Source organism: Aegilops tauschii, chromosome 4 (genome assembly GCF_002575655.3).
Source record: "Aegilops tauschii subsp. strangulata cultivar AL8/78 chromosome 4, Aet v6.0, whole genome shotgun sequence".
In the NCBI taxonomy this organism is placed as follows: domain Eukaryota; kingdom Viridiplantae; phylum Streptophyta; class Magnoliopsida; order Poales; family Poaceae; genus Aegilops; species Aegilops tauschii.
Window position 1 is genome coordinate 50,038,857 of NC_053038.3, and position 18,335 is coordinate 50,057,191.

Below are 18,335 nucleotides of genomic sequence, written 5' to 3' on the forward strand. Positions count from 1 at the left end.
TGTGGTTTCTCTGGGCCATTTTCAGCCCTTTGTGTTTCCTGACCCATTTACTGCCCGTCGTGCCTGTGTGGCATTTTCGGTCTATGGTGGATTTCGGTGCATTCATGACCCACGTTGGCTCTAGGCCATTTTCAACCCGTAGGGGCTTTTGGACCATTTACGGGTCGTGTTTGCTTCTGGTCTCATTTACGGCCCATGGTGTATAACAACCCATTTACGACGCGTTGTTCATCTTGGCTGGTTTTGGCCTCCAATGAAGAGCCCTCCGGATAAACAACACAAAAGAACCCTGCCAACCAATGTCAAACAATCGACCAAAAGTGTCAAGGATCAGACAGCTCCGATCTTAATAAAGAGGTTCGCATGAGAACAAGCACATCGATGGCAAGTTCATAGACAAACGACGTGTTTTACTCTTTGAATCTCGCCCAAATGATATACAGTATACAGAATACTCTTTGGGCTTCTGAATCTGGTACTACAAAATCCAATGGGAAAAAAATGCAGCTCCTATCGAGCTGCCTTCCTGAAGCCATTTCCTGTCCGGTGTGGCTGCCCAGACAGTCAGCGAGAGACTGTCCAATAGTACTACAGGCCATGAACTCCTTGGCCTTGCAGCACATTACAGCCACCTGCCGTCACGGCCAAAAAACTAGAGGAGCTAATCTCCTCCTCATCAGGCCGTGAACTCCTTGGCCTTGTCGGGGCCGCGGGGCCGGTAGGCGGCGATGATCATGGGGTCGAGGAGCAGCGGCAGCAGCTCGTCCTGGATGCACTTGTAGATCTCCCCGCATCGCGTCTGCACGATCTTGGTGAGATTCATGGCGTTCTGCTTGTCACGCCGGACGTCGTCCTCGTCCGGCACCGGCCCGTACTCGGTGGCGAGCACCTTGGAGAGGCGCTCCACGTTGCTCTCCAGCTCCTCCTGGTAGTTCTCGAAGAGGCCCTGCGCGATGGGCAGGCTGTGGCGGTTCGCGGGCCACGTCCGCACCTTGTCGTCGTCGCCGAACATGTAGTAGGCGAAGACGTAGGAGCGCGACAGCACCTGGCGTGACTGCAGGAGGCCGCGGTGCGCCTCGGTGAGCCAGCTGGCGTCCTGGATGAGGGACTGGTCCCGCAGCGCCTCTAGCACCTTCACCCGCTCATCGATGGCGGGACCGAGCATGTCGTGCTCCAGCTTGTGGGAGTCGCCGTGGATCTTGAAGCGGTCGTAGTAGTGCGTGTAGCGGTGCAGGTTGCGCTTGGCGTTGTCCACCTTCTTCTTCTCCTCCCCCACGAAGCGGTTGCAGCTGTGGCCGTCGATGCTGTCCCAGTTGTGCGCGAACCCCGTCGCGCCGCCGCACTTCCAACTGTACCATCATCCATGGATTCGATCACGCCAAGAAGCAAGCATGCATATCGTCGTGCCGATGGTTACTTACCATAGATGCTGGCCGCACTTGCAGGTGACGAGGTTGCAGCCGCCGTCCTTGACGATGGGCTTGAAGCACTTGGGGCAGCTCTTGGTGTTGGCGAGGATCCAGTTGACGGTCTCCGACTCGCCGTTGCACTTGACCTCCCACATGTCCCACATGGTGCAGGGGCACGGCGAGTGCGCGGCGGCCGCGCACGCGAAGCAGAAGCCCAGGCCGCAGGGGCACTCCACCTCGGTGTAGCGCTCGCCGGCGCCCACGCGGATCGCGCGGCCGCAGTGCGGGACGCTCGGGCACCACTTCACCGACTCGTTGTTCTCGAGGTACGACTCGAGGAGGAAGCGGTCGAAGCGCCTGGCCGCGTCGGGGTACTTGCCGGCGAGGAGCTGCTGCACCACGGCCTCGTCGCACACCACCGGGCACTTCACCCCCATGCACCGGATCTGCTTCTTGCCGCTATCCACAGACGCCTTGAAGTGCTCCGTCCAACCTGCAGAACGCACAAATTAAGAGCGAAAACTACACCAGTAAGGAACTAAGGATTGATTATCCTTGCACATCGCAGAAGTGCTCCTCACTCGGCAAAGAAAGTCGAGTTGCTCAATCAAAGGTCATGAAAACGGGATTATTTATCTAATGGAAACCAGATAGGTGCATATTTTGTAGGAAAAGTGTGCTTCTTGCGCACGCAAATGCATACAGGTTCGAATGATAAAATCAGACAAATCTAACATTCAAGTATCTATAATCACACCATTGGAATGTGGTTCTAACCATTTTAAATTTGTTTTTGAGGACGTTGCGCTTACGTGTCTACCATGTCACTTCTGTGTCATAAAAAAATAGCAGTAAAAAGCATAACATATAATGATTTTTTGGGGGAAATGTCTTTTCCAATTTCAAAAATAAAACTAGTACGTTCCATATTATATGTCGCTGCTCTAGTACAACTTTGTACTATTTTTTGGGGGAAATGTCTATTCCAATTTCAAAAATAAAACTAGTCCGTTCCATATTATATGTCGCTGCTCAAGTACAACTTTGTACTCAAGTTGTACTAGAGCAGCGACAATTAATATGGGCTGGAGGGAGTACTAACTTTTAAATTTTGAAATTTCCGGAAAATTTTGAATTTCTTTTGGGGAAATGGTTGTGAGATTAAATTCCACGGGAAATTTGGAGTTCCTCACAATTCTCAAAACTGAAGCCATGTGATTAAAATTTATGACATTTTGTGTACTTTTGAAAAGATTGGACTTTAGAAACCTGAATTTTTTTAAAAAATATATCTATTTTTTTTACAATATGATGAAGGTAATGCAGTAGACACGTGGGCACTGGTGCTGATATAAGGACCAATCCATGTCATGGCCTGTCCAGCCCATGAGAAACCGAGTGCTGGGCCATGGAACACCAAGCCAGGAGCAATTTCCTTCAGCCTGCCCTGCCCAACTATTTGCTTCAAGCTCCGCCGGTGGTGGGCAACATGTCATAAAACCAATTTTCAATGGTCAAAACTGCTTAGGAGTGGTTCAGGGAGTATTTTACCCCATTTTGATACTCGAGGGTTTAGTTTGTCTGGTACTCCCTCCGTTCCAAATTACTTGTCTCAAAAGTGGATAAAAATGGATGTATCTACAACTAAAATATGTCTAGATACATCCACTTTCGTGACAAGTAATTCCGAACGGAGGGAGTATTATGTATAAGATGCTAATTAACGGGGCAACTCTATTATTCCCTTTTTAAGAAATTGAGATCCTCTGGGGCCTACTTTCGAAAGAAAAAAAAAAGTGCACATTCAAATGGACGACGGGTTGCAACCTACACTTTATCCTATCTTATAAATTCTGTGCAACTATATAGGATTTACAAAATGTGCAAGTTGATGTTGCACAAACTCCTTTTTGTACATTTTTAGGACTGATGATAAGCAACTTAGTCAATTAGAAATAAAAATTTCATATGCTATTGAGAAATAGATAATCCATTAACAAAGACAAACCTTTGGAACAACTGCATTTCGCTATAGAGTGAGAAATTTGCTTGGCTAACTCGGGCTAAAGAATTGTGTGTTGACCTTATTATAACTCAATAAAGTACACTGTTGAAATTATTATGCTATGTGATACCATGTAGTATTGTATTTTCAAAAATTTTGCTCCTATGATTTGGATTTGTTATGTCCATACATGAAAATTAAATTGTGCATGTCAAGTGTACCCTCGTTGGTAAAATGCTAGCCCTAAATACTAGCAAAAGATTCTTAGTAAGTTAAACTGTAAAGATACAAGATAAAACATTGTGAAGGGGAAAACTCACAGTCATTGCAGAAATAATGGCCACATTCCATGATGGAGACGGCACCCACAGAGAATTCATCAAAGCACACCATGCAGTTCACCACTCTTGAGGGCAGCGCCTTGCCGTTGATATTCTCCTGAAGCACGATGCCTGCCTCTCTGAACATGCGGTCTCGCCCCTTCCTGTCGAGGTGGTCGTAGATGCAGTCTATCTTCCACCGATGGTGGATGAGGAGAGCACGAGCGTTGTGCTGCTTGACGTTGAGCAAGTTCATTACCATGGATAGATCTTGTTGCTGTAGGTAGAGAACCAAAGAGAATATTGTACATTACTCCTCTGATCACAGTTGGGAGACACGTATAATCTGAACTCCAAGCAGTGCCTAGTATAGTGACTCTAGTTACCTGTGCAGTGGAAAGAGACTCTTGTGTAATTGCCTGCAATAACAGATGGAAGAGTAGTTCAGTAGTGCATCTTCTGATTTACAGTAAAACAGCAGAATAAATATTAGCTAATCCAACTAAAGCAAACCACTCGGGAAAAAATGAGTGTTGAAAACTTAAGACTAGGTTATTGCAACCACAGCAATCCGTCAATCAGCGTCAAGGAGAATTTCTGTATTGTCCAATCAAATTTTACACTGATAAGAAAGAGAGCCCATGCAAGACACAGAGGGAGTCTGCTCGAGTGAAAGCTCGTTTTATGATTTCTCCAAAATTTCTGTCGAGCCATTTGCCGGGATATTATACAGTAGGATTCATGTGATCCAAAGGGCTTCTATAAGAAGAAAAGAAACTATGTGGACTATTTTGAAATCCAAATTCCTTTGAAAATACCTTGACAGCGAGAGCGAATAGATGAAAATTGTGCTGAACTAAATATCTTACTGCCAAGACTAAAAATCAAACCATCTATTAGTATATTGTCGTTAACGATGCCCTCCACTTTTATCAGTAAATAAACCTGCATCGCATTTGAATTCAGAAACCAGTGGGCGCAATAAAACCATACCACAATCCCCCATCGGAAGCCGATCTGGCAAGAGTTTATGGAAGCCTCAACATTAACCCCACCGATTAGGTAATAAAACAGAGATTCCGCGCAAACCCCAGGACCCTAATTTGTTCGCCTTCGATTTTCTTCTTCTCTTGGATCGATTCGGTAAAGATTCAATCGGGCAGTAACCGAGGGCGCAATGGGCGGCGTTGGTCGATGGGCTTACTTACCCAGCAATCGGCGGGGCGATCCGGCATCGGCGTGTCGTCCTCGAACAGGCCGTCCTCGTCGGCCTCCATAGCCTCCTCCTCCTCCTCCTCGTCTTCGTCGTAGTCATACTCGTAGTCGTAGCAATCGTCGTCGCTGGCCATGGCGGGCGAGCCCGCCGCCGGCGCCGAGGGGTTTTGGATTCGTCAACGGGGCGCGCGGGGATGGCGGCGAGGCGAGGCGAGGCGGAGCTTGGCTGGCGAGGGTTTGGAGGCCGCGGGCTTAGCGCGATGATCTGATCGGCAACATATAGATTTTGCTTGGATTAGGACTCCGCTGGGCGCTCGGCGGGCGTCGCCTCGTGCGGATGCCGTTGTGTTCAAGATCCTCGTTCGCTCCGGTCACAAAATTACGTACTAGTAAGTACTCCTTTTTCTTTGGCGGCTGCTACGAATCAGCCGGATGATTTGCTAGAAAATCATCCGGCTAACTAGCCGTCCGATCTGGTGTTGAGTCGTTGGATCCATCCCCTCATAGCTGTTGGACCGGTCAACGCATTAGCATGGTCCTTCTCCTCTCATTGCAACCGCAGTGAAGAAACACAATCACGTCGTCGTGGGGAAGCAGCACCACCCCGGCTCGTAGCAGGAACTGCGTCCCCTCGCTGCTAGCGCAGAGATGCTCCACAGACGAGCGCCGGCGATGCTTCACTAGAGCACCACAACAGCGCGGCGGTGATCCATCGCAACAGCCCGGTAGCCGCCGCACTGCTTCATTGGAGCACCACCGCCGGCGCGACAATGCTCCGTCGCAACACCCCGACGCCCGTCGTCTGCTTCATCGCAGCGTCACCGCCGGCGCAGCCGTGCTTCATGGCAGCACCCCGACGACCGCCGCGTGCTTCATTGTAGCGCCGCCGTGACCGCCGCCACGACCGCCGCATGCTTCACTGCAGTGCCACCGCTGGTGTGGCGATGCTCCGCCGCAACACCCCGACGACCGCCGCAAGCTTCACTGCAGCGCCACCGTCGGCGCGGCCGTGCACCATCGCAGCACCTGACGCTGCGCCGGCGGCTTCACTGCAGCGCTCCCCTCTGCAGCAGTGAGATCCACAAGTATCGGTACGACGGCGAGACGCGAGCTGCCGGAGCGGAGAAGCGCTGGGTACGAGATGAATGAGCGGAGGGAGGTAGGGGATGAAGCACCTGACGCAGCGCCGGCGGCTTCACTGCAGCAGCAAGATCCACGAGCATCGGTGCGACGATGAGAGACAAGCTGCCAGAACGAAGAAGCGTTGGGTGCGAGATGCACGAGCGGAGGGAGGTAGGGGATGAAGCAGAGAAGGAAAATGTGTGGCTCATGTGAAAGGATAAGGAGAAGTGGAGAGAACGGTGTGTGGGGCCCAGCGTGACGCGTGTCAAGCGAAGGGAGCGGTTTACGCGCGGAAGAAATCATCCGGCTGAAAACAAAGGTTTTCCTTTCCTTTTTCTTTCTCTCTCTCTCAAAAAAGTACTCCTTTTCTTTGTTGCTTTTTGTGGGCTGACGCTAGGCGCCGGTGGATAGGTGGCAGATCAGATCGGTGGCCTCTCCAGCCACACGATCTGGCCCCTTCTAATGGTCTGATTTTATATTTTTGCGAATATTCTAATGGTCTGATTGATTGACGTGCTCCCCAAGCGATTGAACCGCGGCGACTATATCTCGCATTAAGCGAGTCTGTAGAAAGTCTTGCCTTGAGGTTTTCGTGGTTGTTACTAAACCGGCCCATTTTTGTGAGGGGTCGATCCCTGGTCACCGCGAAGATAGCCAGCGCTACTAGCCACCGTGCCTGCCTACCATTCGTGATAAGTTAAAAGGCGCGACCTACTTGAAGCGAGTCAAGCCGTTATTCTCGCCCGGGGGGGGGGGGGGGGGGGGGGGGGGGGTCTTCTTTTGCTTTTCCGTTTTCTTCTCTCTTTTTTCATTATTTTTGCATTTGTTTCTTTGTTTTTATTTTCTTTTTTCTTTGGTTTATTTTGTTTCTTTTTCGGTTTCCATTTTTTTCTTTGTTTCTCTTGGTTTTCATTCTACATGTTTTGTATATGTCAACAACATTTTTTAATATATGTTTAACATTTTTGTATACACATTTAACATTTTTTATACATGGTCAACATATTTTCTATACATATTTTAAACATTTTGTCAAATGCTTGATTAACATTTTTCGAATACAAGATTAATTTTTTAATACATGATCAATCTTTTTTCTATACACACTTTTAAACTTTTTAAATTCTTGATTAACATTTTTAAATTAACACGAGGTCAACATTTTCTCTAAACACATCTAACTTTTTCAAATGCTTGGTTAATATTTTTTAAATATTTGTTTAACATTTTTTAAATGCTTGATTAACATTTTTATATACATGATCAAAATTTTCCATCAATTTTCAATACATGGTTTTCTATAAACACATTAAAAAAGTAAATGCTTGATTAAGATGTTTTCAAATACTTATTCGACATTTTTTCATATGCTTGATTAACATTTTTATATACATGACCAAAATTTTCCATTATTGTTTAATACATGGTCAATATTTCCCTATACACATTTAACATTTCCCAAATGTTTAATTAACATTTTTTAAACACTTGGTCAACATTTTTTTCAAATGCTTGTTTAACATTTTTAAAATATATGATAAAATTGTTTCATACACATTTTATTTTACTTTTGTACATTTTTCGTACACATCATAAATATTTTCTCTATGTGCATTTAATATTTTTCAAATGTGTGGTCAGAACTTTTAAAATGTTTTATGTAGAGTGTTTTTTTAATATATTTATTTAGAATATTTAGGAGTGTAAACAAAAGTAAAAGAACAAAAAACAAAAACAAAAATGTGAAGAAAAAAATGAGGCACTTGTTCCCACACGCCTGGGCCGGCCCAACTCGTGCACCCTTCAGCGATGGTTCCTACTAGCTCGCTGAACACAAGATATAGGGGCGCCCTGACTGGACTCCCTCGTGTCTCTAAGTGCGCATCGCCAAGGCCACCGATGGCCGGTCCCCGTAGCCGTCATCGTGTCCCCGCTCGAAGTTTGCAGTCCCACCACACGTTGCACCGCCTCTGGTGCCGCTGCGATGCTGCACACGGTGTCGCTCAATGGTGTGCCACTCATCACTCCATGATGTGTCGCACGCAACATCATGATCGACAGATTCCAACGCACTGTGGCCATGGTTGCCGCATCGCGTCCGACCGGTTCCAACACCTAGGGCTTATAGCGAACGGTTCGCAAAATCCGGGGAATGCAATTATAGCAAAGTGGTCGCCGCGGTTGTCTGCTATTGCAACATTCCCTTGCCGCCATTGTAGCTCGTGACCGTTGTGGCTGTAGCACGTGGTCGTCACAGTCCCAACTTCACCGTCAAATATTTTGATGAGTGGATGCAAACCTTCGGCTTAACGGCTTATACACTTCATTCTTCTATGTATACCCTTATGTTACCCTTTTGTAGCAAAAGGCTCGACATTATTCTTGCCCTGTCAGCTTTGTTTGTGAACTCATGTCATGTTCTTTCTTTTCAGTTCTTGGGCATTAGCCTTTGTAATTTCTTATTTTTGTCAAACTGATAAGTCAAATGGGCGTCCCGGATATAATCTTGTTTGAAACATTGGCAATTCTTCCTTGATCTTTGCCACTTTCAAGTTCCTTTGGCTGATTTGGCACTCTGATCTTCAACGGTTGATTGCTTCGCCTCTTTACTTTTAGTAGCAAATGCCACCACCTTGATTGAATTTTATCATTTTAAAACAAATATGAAGTAGCACTCTTATGACTATCTTTTTTATCTGATAAACTTGTTTGATCACCTCTTTCTTCTTCCTGGAGCTCCAGAGCAATTCTTTTTGATTGAAATGGTATTTGACATGTGATTGTTTCTCAAGTGTTGATCTTATTGGAGTTGCAAAATCTAGTTGAGATATCTAAAATGTGGAAGAGAATGTGGCCTTGAATCCTACATGTCCCATGATGAATATCGATAAATATGGCATAATGAGGTATCCATGATGAGGTATCCATGATAAATTGGCGGCCCAAAAGGAGGATACGAAGTTTATGCATTGAACTTCTCCCTTCGCTAATCCCGGTTTTCAAACTTGTGCTTCGGAGGTGACTTTGAATTCTTTGTACTACTTGTTAAATAAGCATTTTTTTTCCGTTTCATCTCCTTTTGATATTTAGCGAGTAACTCTTCAAAAGTAAACTTTTGATGTGTTACCCTTGTGTGTATTGCGGCATTTGTCTTCATTGATTTTGCATGCATCAGTCTTTGAATTTCCTCGCTACCCCAACACTTTGATGTCTTTGTTGTATTTTTGATAGAATTATCGCCTTCAAGAATGTCTTAATTGTGCTCCTAAAATTGTCTTTATGTGAAAATTTGAGTTGGTATTCATCTTCTAATATTTTAATGAATCGGCTCGAGGTGACTGATGTGATAGCCTTTTGTCATCAAGACCAAACTAAATAGAGTGGTTCAGGTTTGAAGCCCTCACCCAATTCGGCAATGTATTTATTCATTCTTGTATTATGTTTCCTCCATGTTTCCAAATAAGTTATTATGCTAGCACCGGCTTCCTCAAAACATTTAAACCTTGGCTTCATGTCTCTGAAACCAAAATAGTTACAGCATATAAGTCTCATTTGAGACAAAGTGTAAACCGAATATGAAACATGCAAATCTACCAATGTAGTATAAACTTTGAATAAAACAATAGGGACAGATTTAGCTGTAATAAATTCTCACCATCGGCCTCTCCAGATGGTACTGTGTGTTGACTGATATGCTTTGTGACAATCCTATTGCTAACAAATAAATTGCACCTTTTCATGGTCTCTCAATTTTTTTATTAGGATTTTGCTAATAGGTGCATCAATAATAAAGTTGTGACTAAATCAATTTTTTGATAAATTACTTGCAAGAATTACCACTTTAAATATGTTGAAAGAGCACGATGGTTGTTCACGGATCTGCCATAATCTCTTCAAGCAGAACCCGGAAAACTGAGGACCCGGCATGCCCAAATTAGTGTTATGGTGAACAAAAAAATGTTCTGGCATTGGTCTCTGCTCGTGAGGTATAACATCTATTCTCGTTAATTCCATCACGCCTGTGTTCACCTTCGAATTTATAGAATTCATATCCACTACCCTGTGTAGAAGAAGATGGATCGTATTCCTCCTAATCTCCACCTCCCACAAACTAGCAAATAGTGGGATAGTGCTTCCAATGATACGAGTAGAAGCTAAACTAGGCGGAGAACCTAGCTTGCAAATTAAGTATAACTCCTACTGCCCACTCTAATCATATATTCGCTATGTTTCAATGTACTTCGCATATTAGGTCTGAGGACACTGTTACGGAAGCCGGCCATCCAACTATAGTCACATACATTTCAAACCGGATTTCAACAGACCGGACGAATTACATGCAAACCGAATGATTTTCATCCAAACCAGAGCACATTCATTATATTTTTGTCATATTTTAATTTAAAAAGCGAGCGGACCTAAACCTAGCCTACGGCAATGGCCATCCCCACGTCCTTGTTGTTCCCTTACAGCGATCACCGGGCTCATCTCGCCGTCTCCATGAGCAGTGGAGATAAGACCCACGAAGTGAAGGTGCGGTCACCGGTGAGAAAGGGTAGAGCATGGGAGACGGACCGTCCCACTAGGGACTCGAGGCCCCGCCGCCTCCCATGCCCTACTTATCCTCATCAGAGTCCGCGACATGTCTACCGCTGGTGGACGTGAGATCCACGATGAAAGTGGAGGGGCCGGCACGCTCGTCGTCCCACCGGCGCAGCTAAACAGCATTTGGTGGCGTGTAGTATGAGTAGTTGGCGGCGTTCTAGTCCGCGATCGCCTGCGCCGCCAGCGCTGCTTCTGTGTCCGGAGGTATACATCTATTTCTCGTTAAGTCCATCACGTTTCTTGCTCTCCTTCGAATTTATAAAATTCATATCCACCACCCTGTGTAGAAGAAGATAAATCATATTCCTCCTAATCAGGATCTTGCACAAACTAGCAAATAATGGGATAGTTCTTGCAATGATACGAGTAGAAGCTAAGCTAAGCGGAGAACCTTGCTTGCAAATTAAGTATCAATCCTACTGCCCACTCTAATAATATATTCGCTCTGTTGTCGCATGGGACATGTGGTTAGCAAACTCAAAATTCACATATATTCACTCTGTTTCAATGTACTTCTCATATTAGGTGTCTTTGAGTCTATGATCAAGTTTATAGAAAAACAATATGATAGTTTGCAATAACAAATACAGTAGTACAATGTATAGTAAAAAAATCCTAAATATATGGGATGGGAAAATATAATCAATGAATCTAATGGTATTGATTTGGTATTGAAGATACTAATAAATTTTCTCTACTCACAAGGTTTGACTTAAGACAATATACATATCGAAGTAAGGGCATCTCCAACGCTGACCCCCAAACTGGAAACCGCATCCGTCCGCGAACCCGGAGGAAGGGGGCAGTCCGCGGACACGGATGGATGGCCGGCTCCCGCATCCGTATCGCGGACTGGTACCCTGTCCGCAGACGGATGCGAGAACAAATTTGCGGTCAGCATTGAAGACTCCCTTACATTAACCAACCTCATTCAAAATGCACTTCTACAAACAAGTAGCGAGCTCTGGATTAACTTCAACCGAGAACCTTGGTCCAGGGTTAGCTCTAGAGCGGCATGAATGTAGGCAACTGGCTTAGGGCGGGAAAGAACGCGGGCGAGTGAGAGGATTTTTTGCTGGGCCAGGGTTGTGGCAGCGGTTCGGACACCCACAAAGCAACCCCCGCCCCCTCCTCTCGGTTTGCTTCCGGTTTGCGGGAAAAAGAACGTCCCGGTCGTTGAGCGGATCGATATAGGATTGTGTGAATGACAAAACACGTCCGGATCACGCGGTCAGGACGATTACCGGAACCCCTCTCTCGCCCCACTAGAAAATATGGATGCTGCACTGTTGTTTCTTTATCTCATCATGTGGTTGCTAGAATCATATCCCCACTCACTCCTCCACGCGGTTTCTTAATGTTCATGGTGCCACAATGCATTCGATTCTCCAACCAAAAAGAAAGAAAGAAACAGGACCGTTCCTGCAAAAGTGCTTGATGTTCATTCAAATCATGGCCTTTTCCCGGCTCGATTTAGCACTATAAAAAGGGGCATGGAGTTGAGACGAGAGATGCACGCACCACCAGGGCAGAGCAAGCAACTTCCTAGCCATACATACAAGTCAAGCCATGGAGTGTGGTCACTGCGGCGAGGGCCTGTCCATCCCGCGAGGAGCACGCGCTGTGCAATGCGCGCATTGCCGCGGGGTGACGCGCGTCGGGCGGCGGCACGGCTTCGTCGGCTTCGTCGTGAACATGATCACCAACATGGCGGGCGGCGGCCGCACGAGGCCGGCAACGCCGCCGAGGCTGCGGGAGGCGGGCTACCCCAGAGTCCAAGGCGACAAGCGCGCCCTCCTGGTCGGCATCAGCTACGCGGGCACGCATCTCCCTGAGCTGAGCGGCCCCGTCACCGACGTCAAGAGCATGAGCTTCCTGCTCACCCAGAAGTACGGGTTTCCAAGCCAGTGCATCCTCGTCCTCACCGGTAACGATCGATGAACGCCCAAGAAGTACTGGCTGATTCGAGTTTCTTGTCTGATTGTCGCTCCCGTGCTGCTTGCCAGATGAGGAGCGCGACCCGTACAGGACGCCGACCAAGTCCAACATCCTGCTGGCGATGCGGTGGCTCGTGCACGGCTGCAGCTCCGGCGACTCCCTCGTGTTCCACTTCTCCGGCCACGGCGACCAGGTGCGCGACGACGACGGCGACGAGCGGGACGGGAAGGACGAGGTGCTCTGCCCGCTCGACTCAGACCCGGCCGACTGCGGCAGCGACATCCGGGACGACGAGATCAACGCGGCCCTGGTCCGGCCGCTCGTGCACGGCGTCAGGCTCCACGCCGTCGTCGACGCCTGCCACAGCGGCACCGTGCTCGATCTCCCCAACCTCTGCAAGATCAAAAAGTACTACAAGATCATCGACGCCGCACTGCACGTAGTAATAATCGATTAATGATGCCATTGTTTTGCCATTTTGGAGGAACGGCGAATCGGAATGGACGGACCAGAGCGCTCCGAACGGCGCCTGGAAGAGAACGAGCGGCGGGCAGGCGGTCCTGATCAGCGGCTGCGCCGACACCCAGACGTCGACCGACGGGATCGGCGACGAGCTCGTGGGCATGGGGGCCCTGACGTACAGCTTCTTCACGGCGGCGCTGTTCGCGCAGCGGACGCCCACCTACGCGCAGCTGCTGGCGACGATAAAGGCGATCATCCGCGAGCGCAACGCCGACGGCCGGGTCAGCTGCAAGCTCCCCGAGCCCGTCTGCTCGCTCGTCCGCAAGGTGGTCAACTTCAGCGGCGTGCAGGAGCCGCAGCTGACTTCATCGGACAAGTTCGACATCAGTCGGACACAATTTCTGCTGTGAACCAGCTACCTCTGTCCTCTGCAGCTCCCTAATTACGGCAAGCTTTCCTACCTGTTGGTGACAACTGACTAGTCAAACCGATGTATGGTCTTCGTGGTGAGACCTGGATTGTGCTAGATCAGTTACGTCTATGTGGCTTATTAGTCACGGGCCATCCAGCGGCGCCGCTTGTGTCGTACGTGTATTATTACATAGTCGTATCATATTTCCCAAGAAAAAGAAATTTGGTGTTTTTAAGTTTTAACTAGCAAAACGATCCGTACATTGCAACGGGAGAAAAAAAAATCATAATCTCCCATGGCCATGACTACATTTTGTTGCATCACCGAGATACACTATCACACTCATTTTCGTGAAATCATCAAAGTTTTTCAAATTCTTGAACATTTTTACAGATTTCAAACATTTTTCTAAAATCATGAACATTTTTTAATTCATGAAAATTTCATACTATTTGCAAAAAATGTGAGCATTTTTTAAAACATTTTTCTTGAATAGGCCAACATTTGTAGAATCGACGAACATTTTATTGAAAATTGGTGGAACAGATTTTGGAATTGACGAACGTTTTTTGATTGAACCAGCATTTTTTTAAATGCACACTCATTTTTTGAATCAACGAAATTTTATGAATCAACAAACTATTTGGAAATTCATGAACAATTTTTGAATTTTTAGGATATTTTTCAGTTCATGAATTTTTTTGAATTGCCAAAATTTTGTTCAGTTTCATTAACATTTTTGAATACAAGAACTTTTCTCAAAAATGATGAACATTTTTTTATTTCCTGAACATTTGTTTCAAAAATTACGAATATTTTTTGAATAAGCAAACTTTTCTTTAAAATCCTAAATATTTTCTGAATCTGCAAACATTTATGAGTTATTAAACATTTTATTTCAAAATTCTTTTTTTAAAGTTTGTGAACTTTTTTGAAGTCCTAAATTATTTAAAGTAAAAAAAAGGAATCAAAATTTAAAAAACAGGCCGCCCAGACATGGGCCGGCCAAACAGACTCGTTGTGTCTTCTTCCAGCGCGCAGAGCGTAGTATAGGAGGTTCGCACTACATAGGCCGGCCCAGGCGGGGATTCCCCTTTGTGAAACTTTTTTTATCACTTATTGGTGGCAACGGTGGGTAATATTTTACAACTTTGGGGCAATTTCGTTGACATACCGCCAGAAGCAATAGCCCCTTTATTATTAGGTATAGAAAAAGGGCAGCCCTACGCGTCAGCCGGAGGATAATGAGAAAATATCCGGCGGTCCGTTGACCATTGGATAGACACACTAATGACCGTTTGATGTGTCCACGTGAGTAGCCATCCCTTTGCAACAAGAATGATGTTGTAGTATTTTCTGCAACAGATGTCTTGTTGCAGAAAATTTCCGCAACCGAGGTCTTGTTGCGGAAAAGTTCGGCAACAAAGGTCTTGTTGCAGACAAATATATATTAAAATCCTTTGTTGCAAAAGCTTGTGGATGTGTCTGTCGTCATTGCAACAAGACCCTTGTTGCAATTGCAACAGGGTCTTTGCTAAAAAAAACATCCTCTCATCACTAAAACATTTTGGGATTTAAAAGATACAAAATAGTGAAACATTACACAACTTAATTAAGCACTCGAATGAACCACACTTAATTATACATAACTTGAACTCCAATATAATCAATATATCACTCAATGGAAACATTTCTCTCATAGATTGCACATACACATAGCACATAAACATTACATACAACAATTGAACACACATATGCCACGTAAACATTACATACAACAATTGAACACACACACATTTTCTGCATGTTGGTGAACAAAATCATTTATCCATGAACGACTCCCAAAGTCCTTGTATATATACTCCTTTCTTTTCTTTTTACTCCGCATATAAGATTTATCTGAAGTCAGACTTCAAAAAGTTTGATCAAATATATATTAATAGATATCAACATCTTCAATATTAGAGTTATATAATAGCAAATATTAGTTTCACGATGCATCTAACGATATTAATTTTGTATAGTGACTGTTGACTTCAGACAAACCTTATACGCATATTAAAAAGACGAGATTAAGGGGGGATTAGATGATTCGCCACACTTTATCAGGGGTTTGATGATTTGCCGTAGGTCGTTACTTATATAATCCCATCAGAAAGATGAACAACGCTACAGACACCACAGATAGCTGGATGAACCCGTACGTGCTTCACTTGCAAACTAGTAATAATAATCTATATTAGTACTACTTGGGTACTTAGGTTAGCTCCTCCTAGTGCGAGGCCTCCACTAACCTAAATCATTCCTTACTGTACGTCCACATTTGCATCAGATGCATGTCAAGGTCGCCTTCACTCATCAGTTGCTGCCACACCGTCTGTCCGTCCGCCCCGAGCAGCATCCAAGTCCAAGTGAAGAAGCCTGTCAGGCCCGGAACACCTTGGCCCGCACAGGGCCGCCGGGCGTGTACGCGGCGATGTCCATGGGCTCCGTGAGCAGCGGCAGCAGCTCGTCCTGAATGCAGGTGTACATCACCCCGCAGAGCCTCTCGAGGATCTTGTCGAGGTTGACAACCTCCTGCTTCTCCTAGTCAGGCAGTCCTGAATGCTAGAATTGTATTAACCGAAAACATAATACATGTGTGAATATATAGACAAACATAGTGTCACTAGTATGCCTCTACTTGACTAGCTCATTGATCAAAGATGGTTGAGTTTCCTAGCTATAGACATGGGTTGTCATTTGATTAACGGGATCACATCATTAGGAGAATGATGTGATTGACTTGACCCATTTCGTTAGCTTAGCACTTGATCGTTTAGTTTACTGCTATTTCTTTCTCCATGACTTATACATGTTCCTATGACTATGAGATTATGCAACTCCCGAATACCGGAGAAACACTTTGTGTGCTACCAAACGTCACAACGTAACTGGGTGATTATAAAGGTGCTCTACAGGTGTCTCCGATGGTGTTCGTTGAGTTGGTATAGATCGAGAATAGGATTTGTCACTCCGATTATCGAAGAGGTATCTCCGGGCTCTCTCGGTAATGCACACACTATAAGCCTTGCAAGCAATGTGACTAATGAGTTAGTTACGGGATGATGCGCTACGAAACGAGTAAAGAGACTTTCCGGTAACGAGATTGAGCTAGGTATTGAGATACCGACGATCGAATCTCGGGCAAGTAACATACCGAGGACAAAGGGAACAACGTATGTTGTTATGCGGTTTGACCGATAAAGATCTTCGTAGAATATGTAGGAACCAATATGAGCATCCAGGTTCCGCTATTGGTTATTGACCGGAGACGTGTCTCGGTCATGTCTACATAGTTCTCGAACCCGTAGGGTCCGCATGCTTAACGTTCGATGATGATCGGTATTATGAGTTTATGTGTTTTGATATACCGAAGGTAGTTCGGAGTCCCGGATATGATCACGGACATGACGAGGAGTCTCGAAATGGTCAAGACATAAAGATCGACATATTGAACGACTATATTTGGACATCGGAATGGTTCCGGGTGAGATCGGGAATATACCGAAGCACCGGGAGGTTATCGGAACCCCCCGGGAGGTATATGGGCCTTATTGGGCCTTAGTGGAAAAGAGGGGAGAGGAGCAAAGGAGGGGGCGCCCCCCAAGCCCAATCCGAATTGGGAGGGGGGCCGACCCCCCTTTCCTTCCTCCCTCCTTCCCTTCCCTTCCCTCTCCTACTCCAACTTGGAAGGGGGGAATCCTACTCCCGGTGGGAGTAGGACTCCCCTTGGGGCGCGCCTAGAGAGGGCCGACCCTCCCCCTCCTCCACTCCTTTATATACGGGGGAGGGGGCACCCCATAGACACACAAGTTGATCATTGATCTCTCTTAGCCGTCTGCGGTGCCCCTTCCACCGTAATCCACCTCGGTCATATCGTAGCGGTGCTTAGGCGAAGCCCTGCGTCGGTAACTTTATCATCACCGTCATCACGCCGTCGTGCTGACGAAATTCCCCCTTGAAGCTCTACTGGATCGTGAGTTCGTGGGACGTCGCCGAGCTGAACGTGTGCAGTCCGTGGAGGTGCCGTAACTTCGGTGCTGGATCGGTCGATCGTGAAGACGTACGACTACATCAACTGCGTTGTCATAACGCTTCCGCTTACGGTCTGTGAGGGTATGTAGACAACACTCTCCTCTCTTGTTGCTATGCATCACCATGATCTTGCGCGTACGTAGGAATTTTTTTGAAATTACTACGTTCCCCAACAATAATGTGGTCCATCCTTATCCCCTCCCAAGTGCCCACCTGGGTGTAATGTGACACATGACTTGGAGATCTGTACATACTCGTTAGGGTGATCAACAGATCACTATTACAAAAAAAATATTATCAATGCCAGGACCAAAAATCACATCGAGGACGACTGGACCACAGTCACTAACAACTCGTCACATGATGCTTGTCACTAGTAACAACGGTACCAATGAAGGGCAGCCCATGGGAGTTTGCCAATGGAAGTTCGTCCAAGCCTAGACCATTGGCCTTTAGCGGTGACGTGCTTTTTTGCCCATCACTAGTACATTTTGGGATTTAAAAGATACAAAATAGTGAAACATTACACAACTTAATTAAGCACTCGAATGAACCACACTTAATTATACATAACTTGAACTCCAATATAATCAATATATCGCTCAATGGAAACATTTTTCTCATAGATTGCACATACACATAGCACATAAACATTACATACAATAATTGAACACACACATGCCACGTAAACATTACATACAACAATTGAACACACACACATTTTCTGCATGTTAGGGAACAAAATCATTTATCCATGAACGACCTCCCAA

The 18,335-nt window shown here is 46.0% G+C and overlaps 2 protein-coding genes across 3 annotated transcripts; one reads left to right on the plus strand and one right to left on the minus strand.

Moving 5' to 3' along the window:
* Positions 1–393: 393 nt before the first annotated feature.
* LOC109744328 (probable E3 ubiquitin-protein ligase ARI1) lies at positions 394–6,236 on the minus strand. 2 transcript variants are annotated; one of them, XM_020303435.4, is made up of 6 exons: positions 6,125–6,236; positions 4,943–6,013; positions 4,121–4,153; positions 3,735–4,011; positions 1,422–1,902; positions 394–1,349 (listed from the first exon to the last, which is right to left on the minus strand). In XM_020303435.4, exons 2-6 carry the CDS (start codon positions 5,081–5,083, stop codon positions 677–679), a joined length of 1,605 nt encoding a protein of 534 aa, XP_020159024.1. In that variant the 5' UTR covers positions 5,084–6,013; positions 6,125–6,236; the 3' UTR covers positions 394–676. The 2 variants fall into 2 exon arrangements, with proteins under 2 accessions (XP_020159024.1, XP_073352307.1); XM_073496206.1 differs by lacking the exon at positions 4,943–6,013 and having other exon boundaries at positions 6,125–6,234.
* Positions 6,237–12,182: 5,946 nt separating this feature from the next.
* Positions 12,183–13,777, plus strand: LOC109744334 (metacaspase-1). The gene is made up of 3 exons (XM_020303445.4): positions 12,183–12,603; positions 12,683–13,022; positions 13,099–13,777. The coding sequence occupies exons 1-3, from the start codon at positions 12,246–12,248 to the stop codon at positions 13,484–13,486; spliced, it is 1,086 nt and encodes a 361-aa protein (XP_020159034.1). The 5' UTR covers positions 12,183–12,245; the 3' UTR covers positions 13,487–13,777.
* Positions 13,778–18,335: the final 4,558 nt, after the last annotated feature.

Coding starts and splice junctions, on each gene's coding strand:
- LOC109744328 (XM_020303435.4), bottom strand. CDS start 5,083: ATGGCCAGCGACGACGATTGCTACGACTACGAGTATGACTACGACGAA. Junction 4,012..4,120: donor AGTCTCTTTCCACTGCACAG/GTAACTAGAGTC, acceptor CTCTACCTACAG/CAACAAGATCTATCCATGGT. Junction 1,350..1,421: donor AAGTGCGGCCAGCATCTATG/GTAAGTAACCAT, acceptor ATGATGGTACAG/TTGGAAGTGCGGCGGCGCGA.
- LOC109744334 (XM_020303445.4), top strand. CDS start 12,246: ATGGAGTGTGGTCACTGCGGCGAGGGCCTGTCCATCCCGCGAGGAGCA. Junction 12,604..12,682: donor GTGCATCCTCGTCCTCACCG/GTAACGATCGAT, acceptor GCTGCTTGCCAG/ATGAGGAGCGCGACCCGTAC. Junction 13,023..13,098: donor AACCTCTGCAAGATCAAAAA/GTACTACAAGAT, acceptor GCCATTTTGGAG/GAACGGCGAATCGGAATGGA.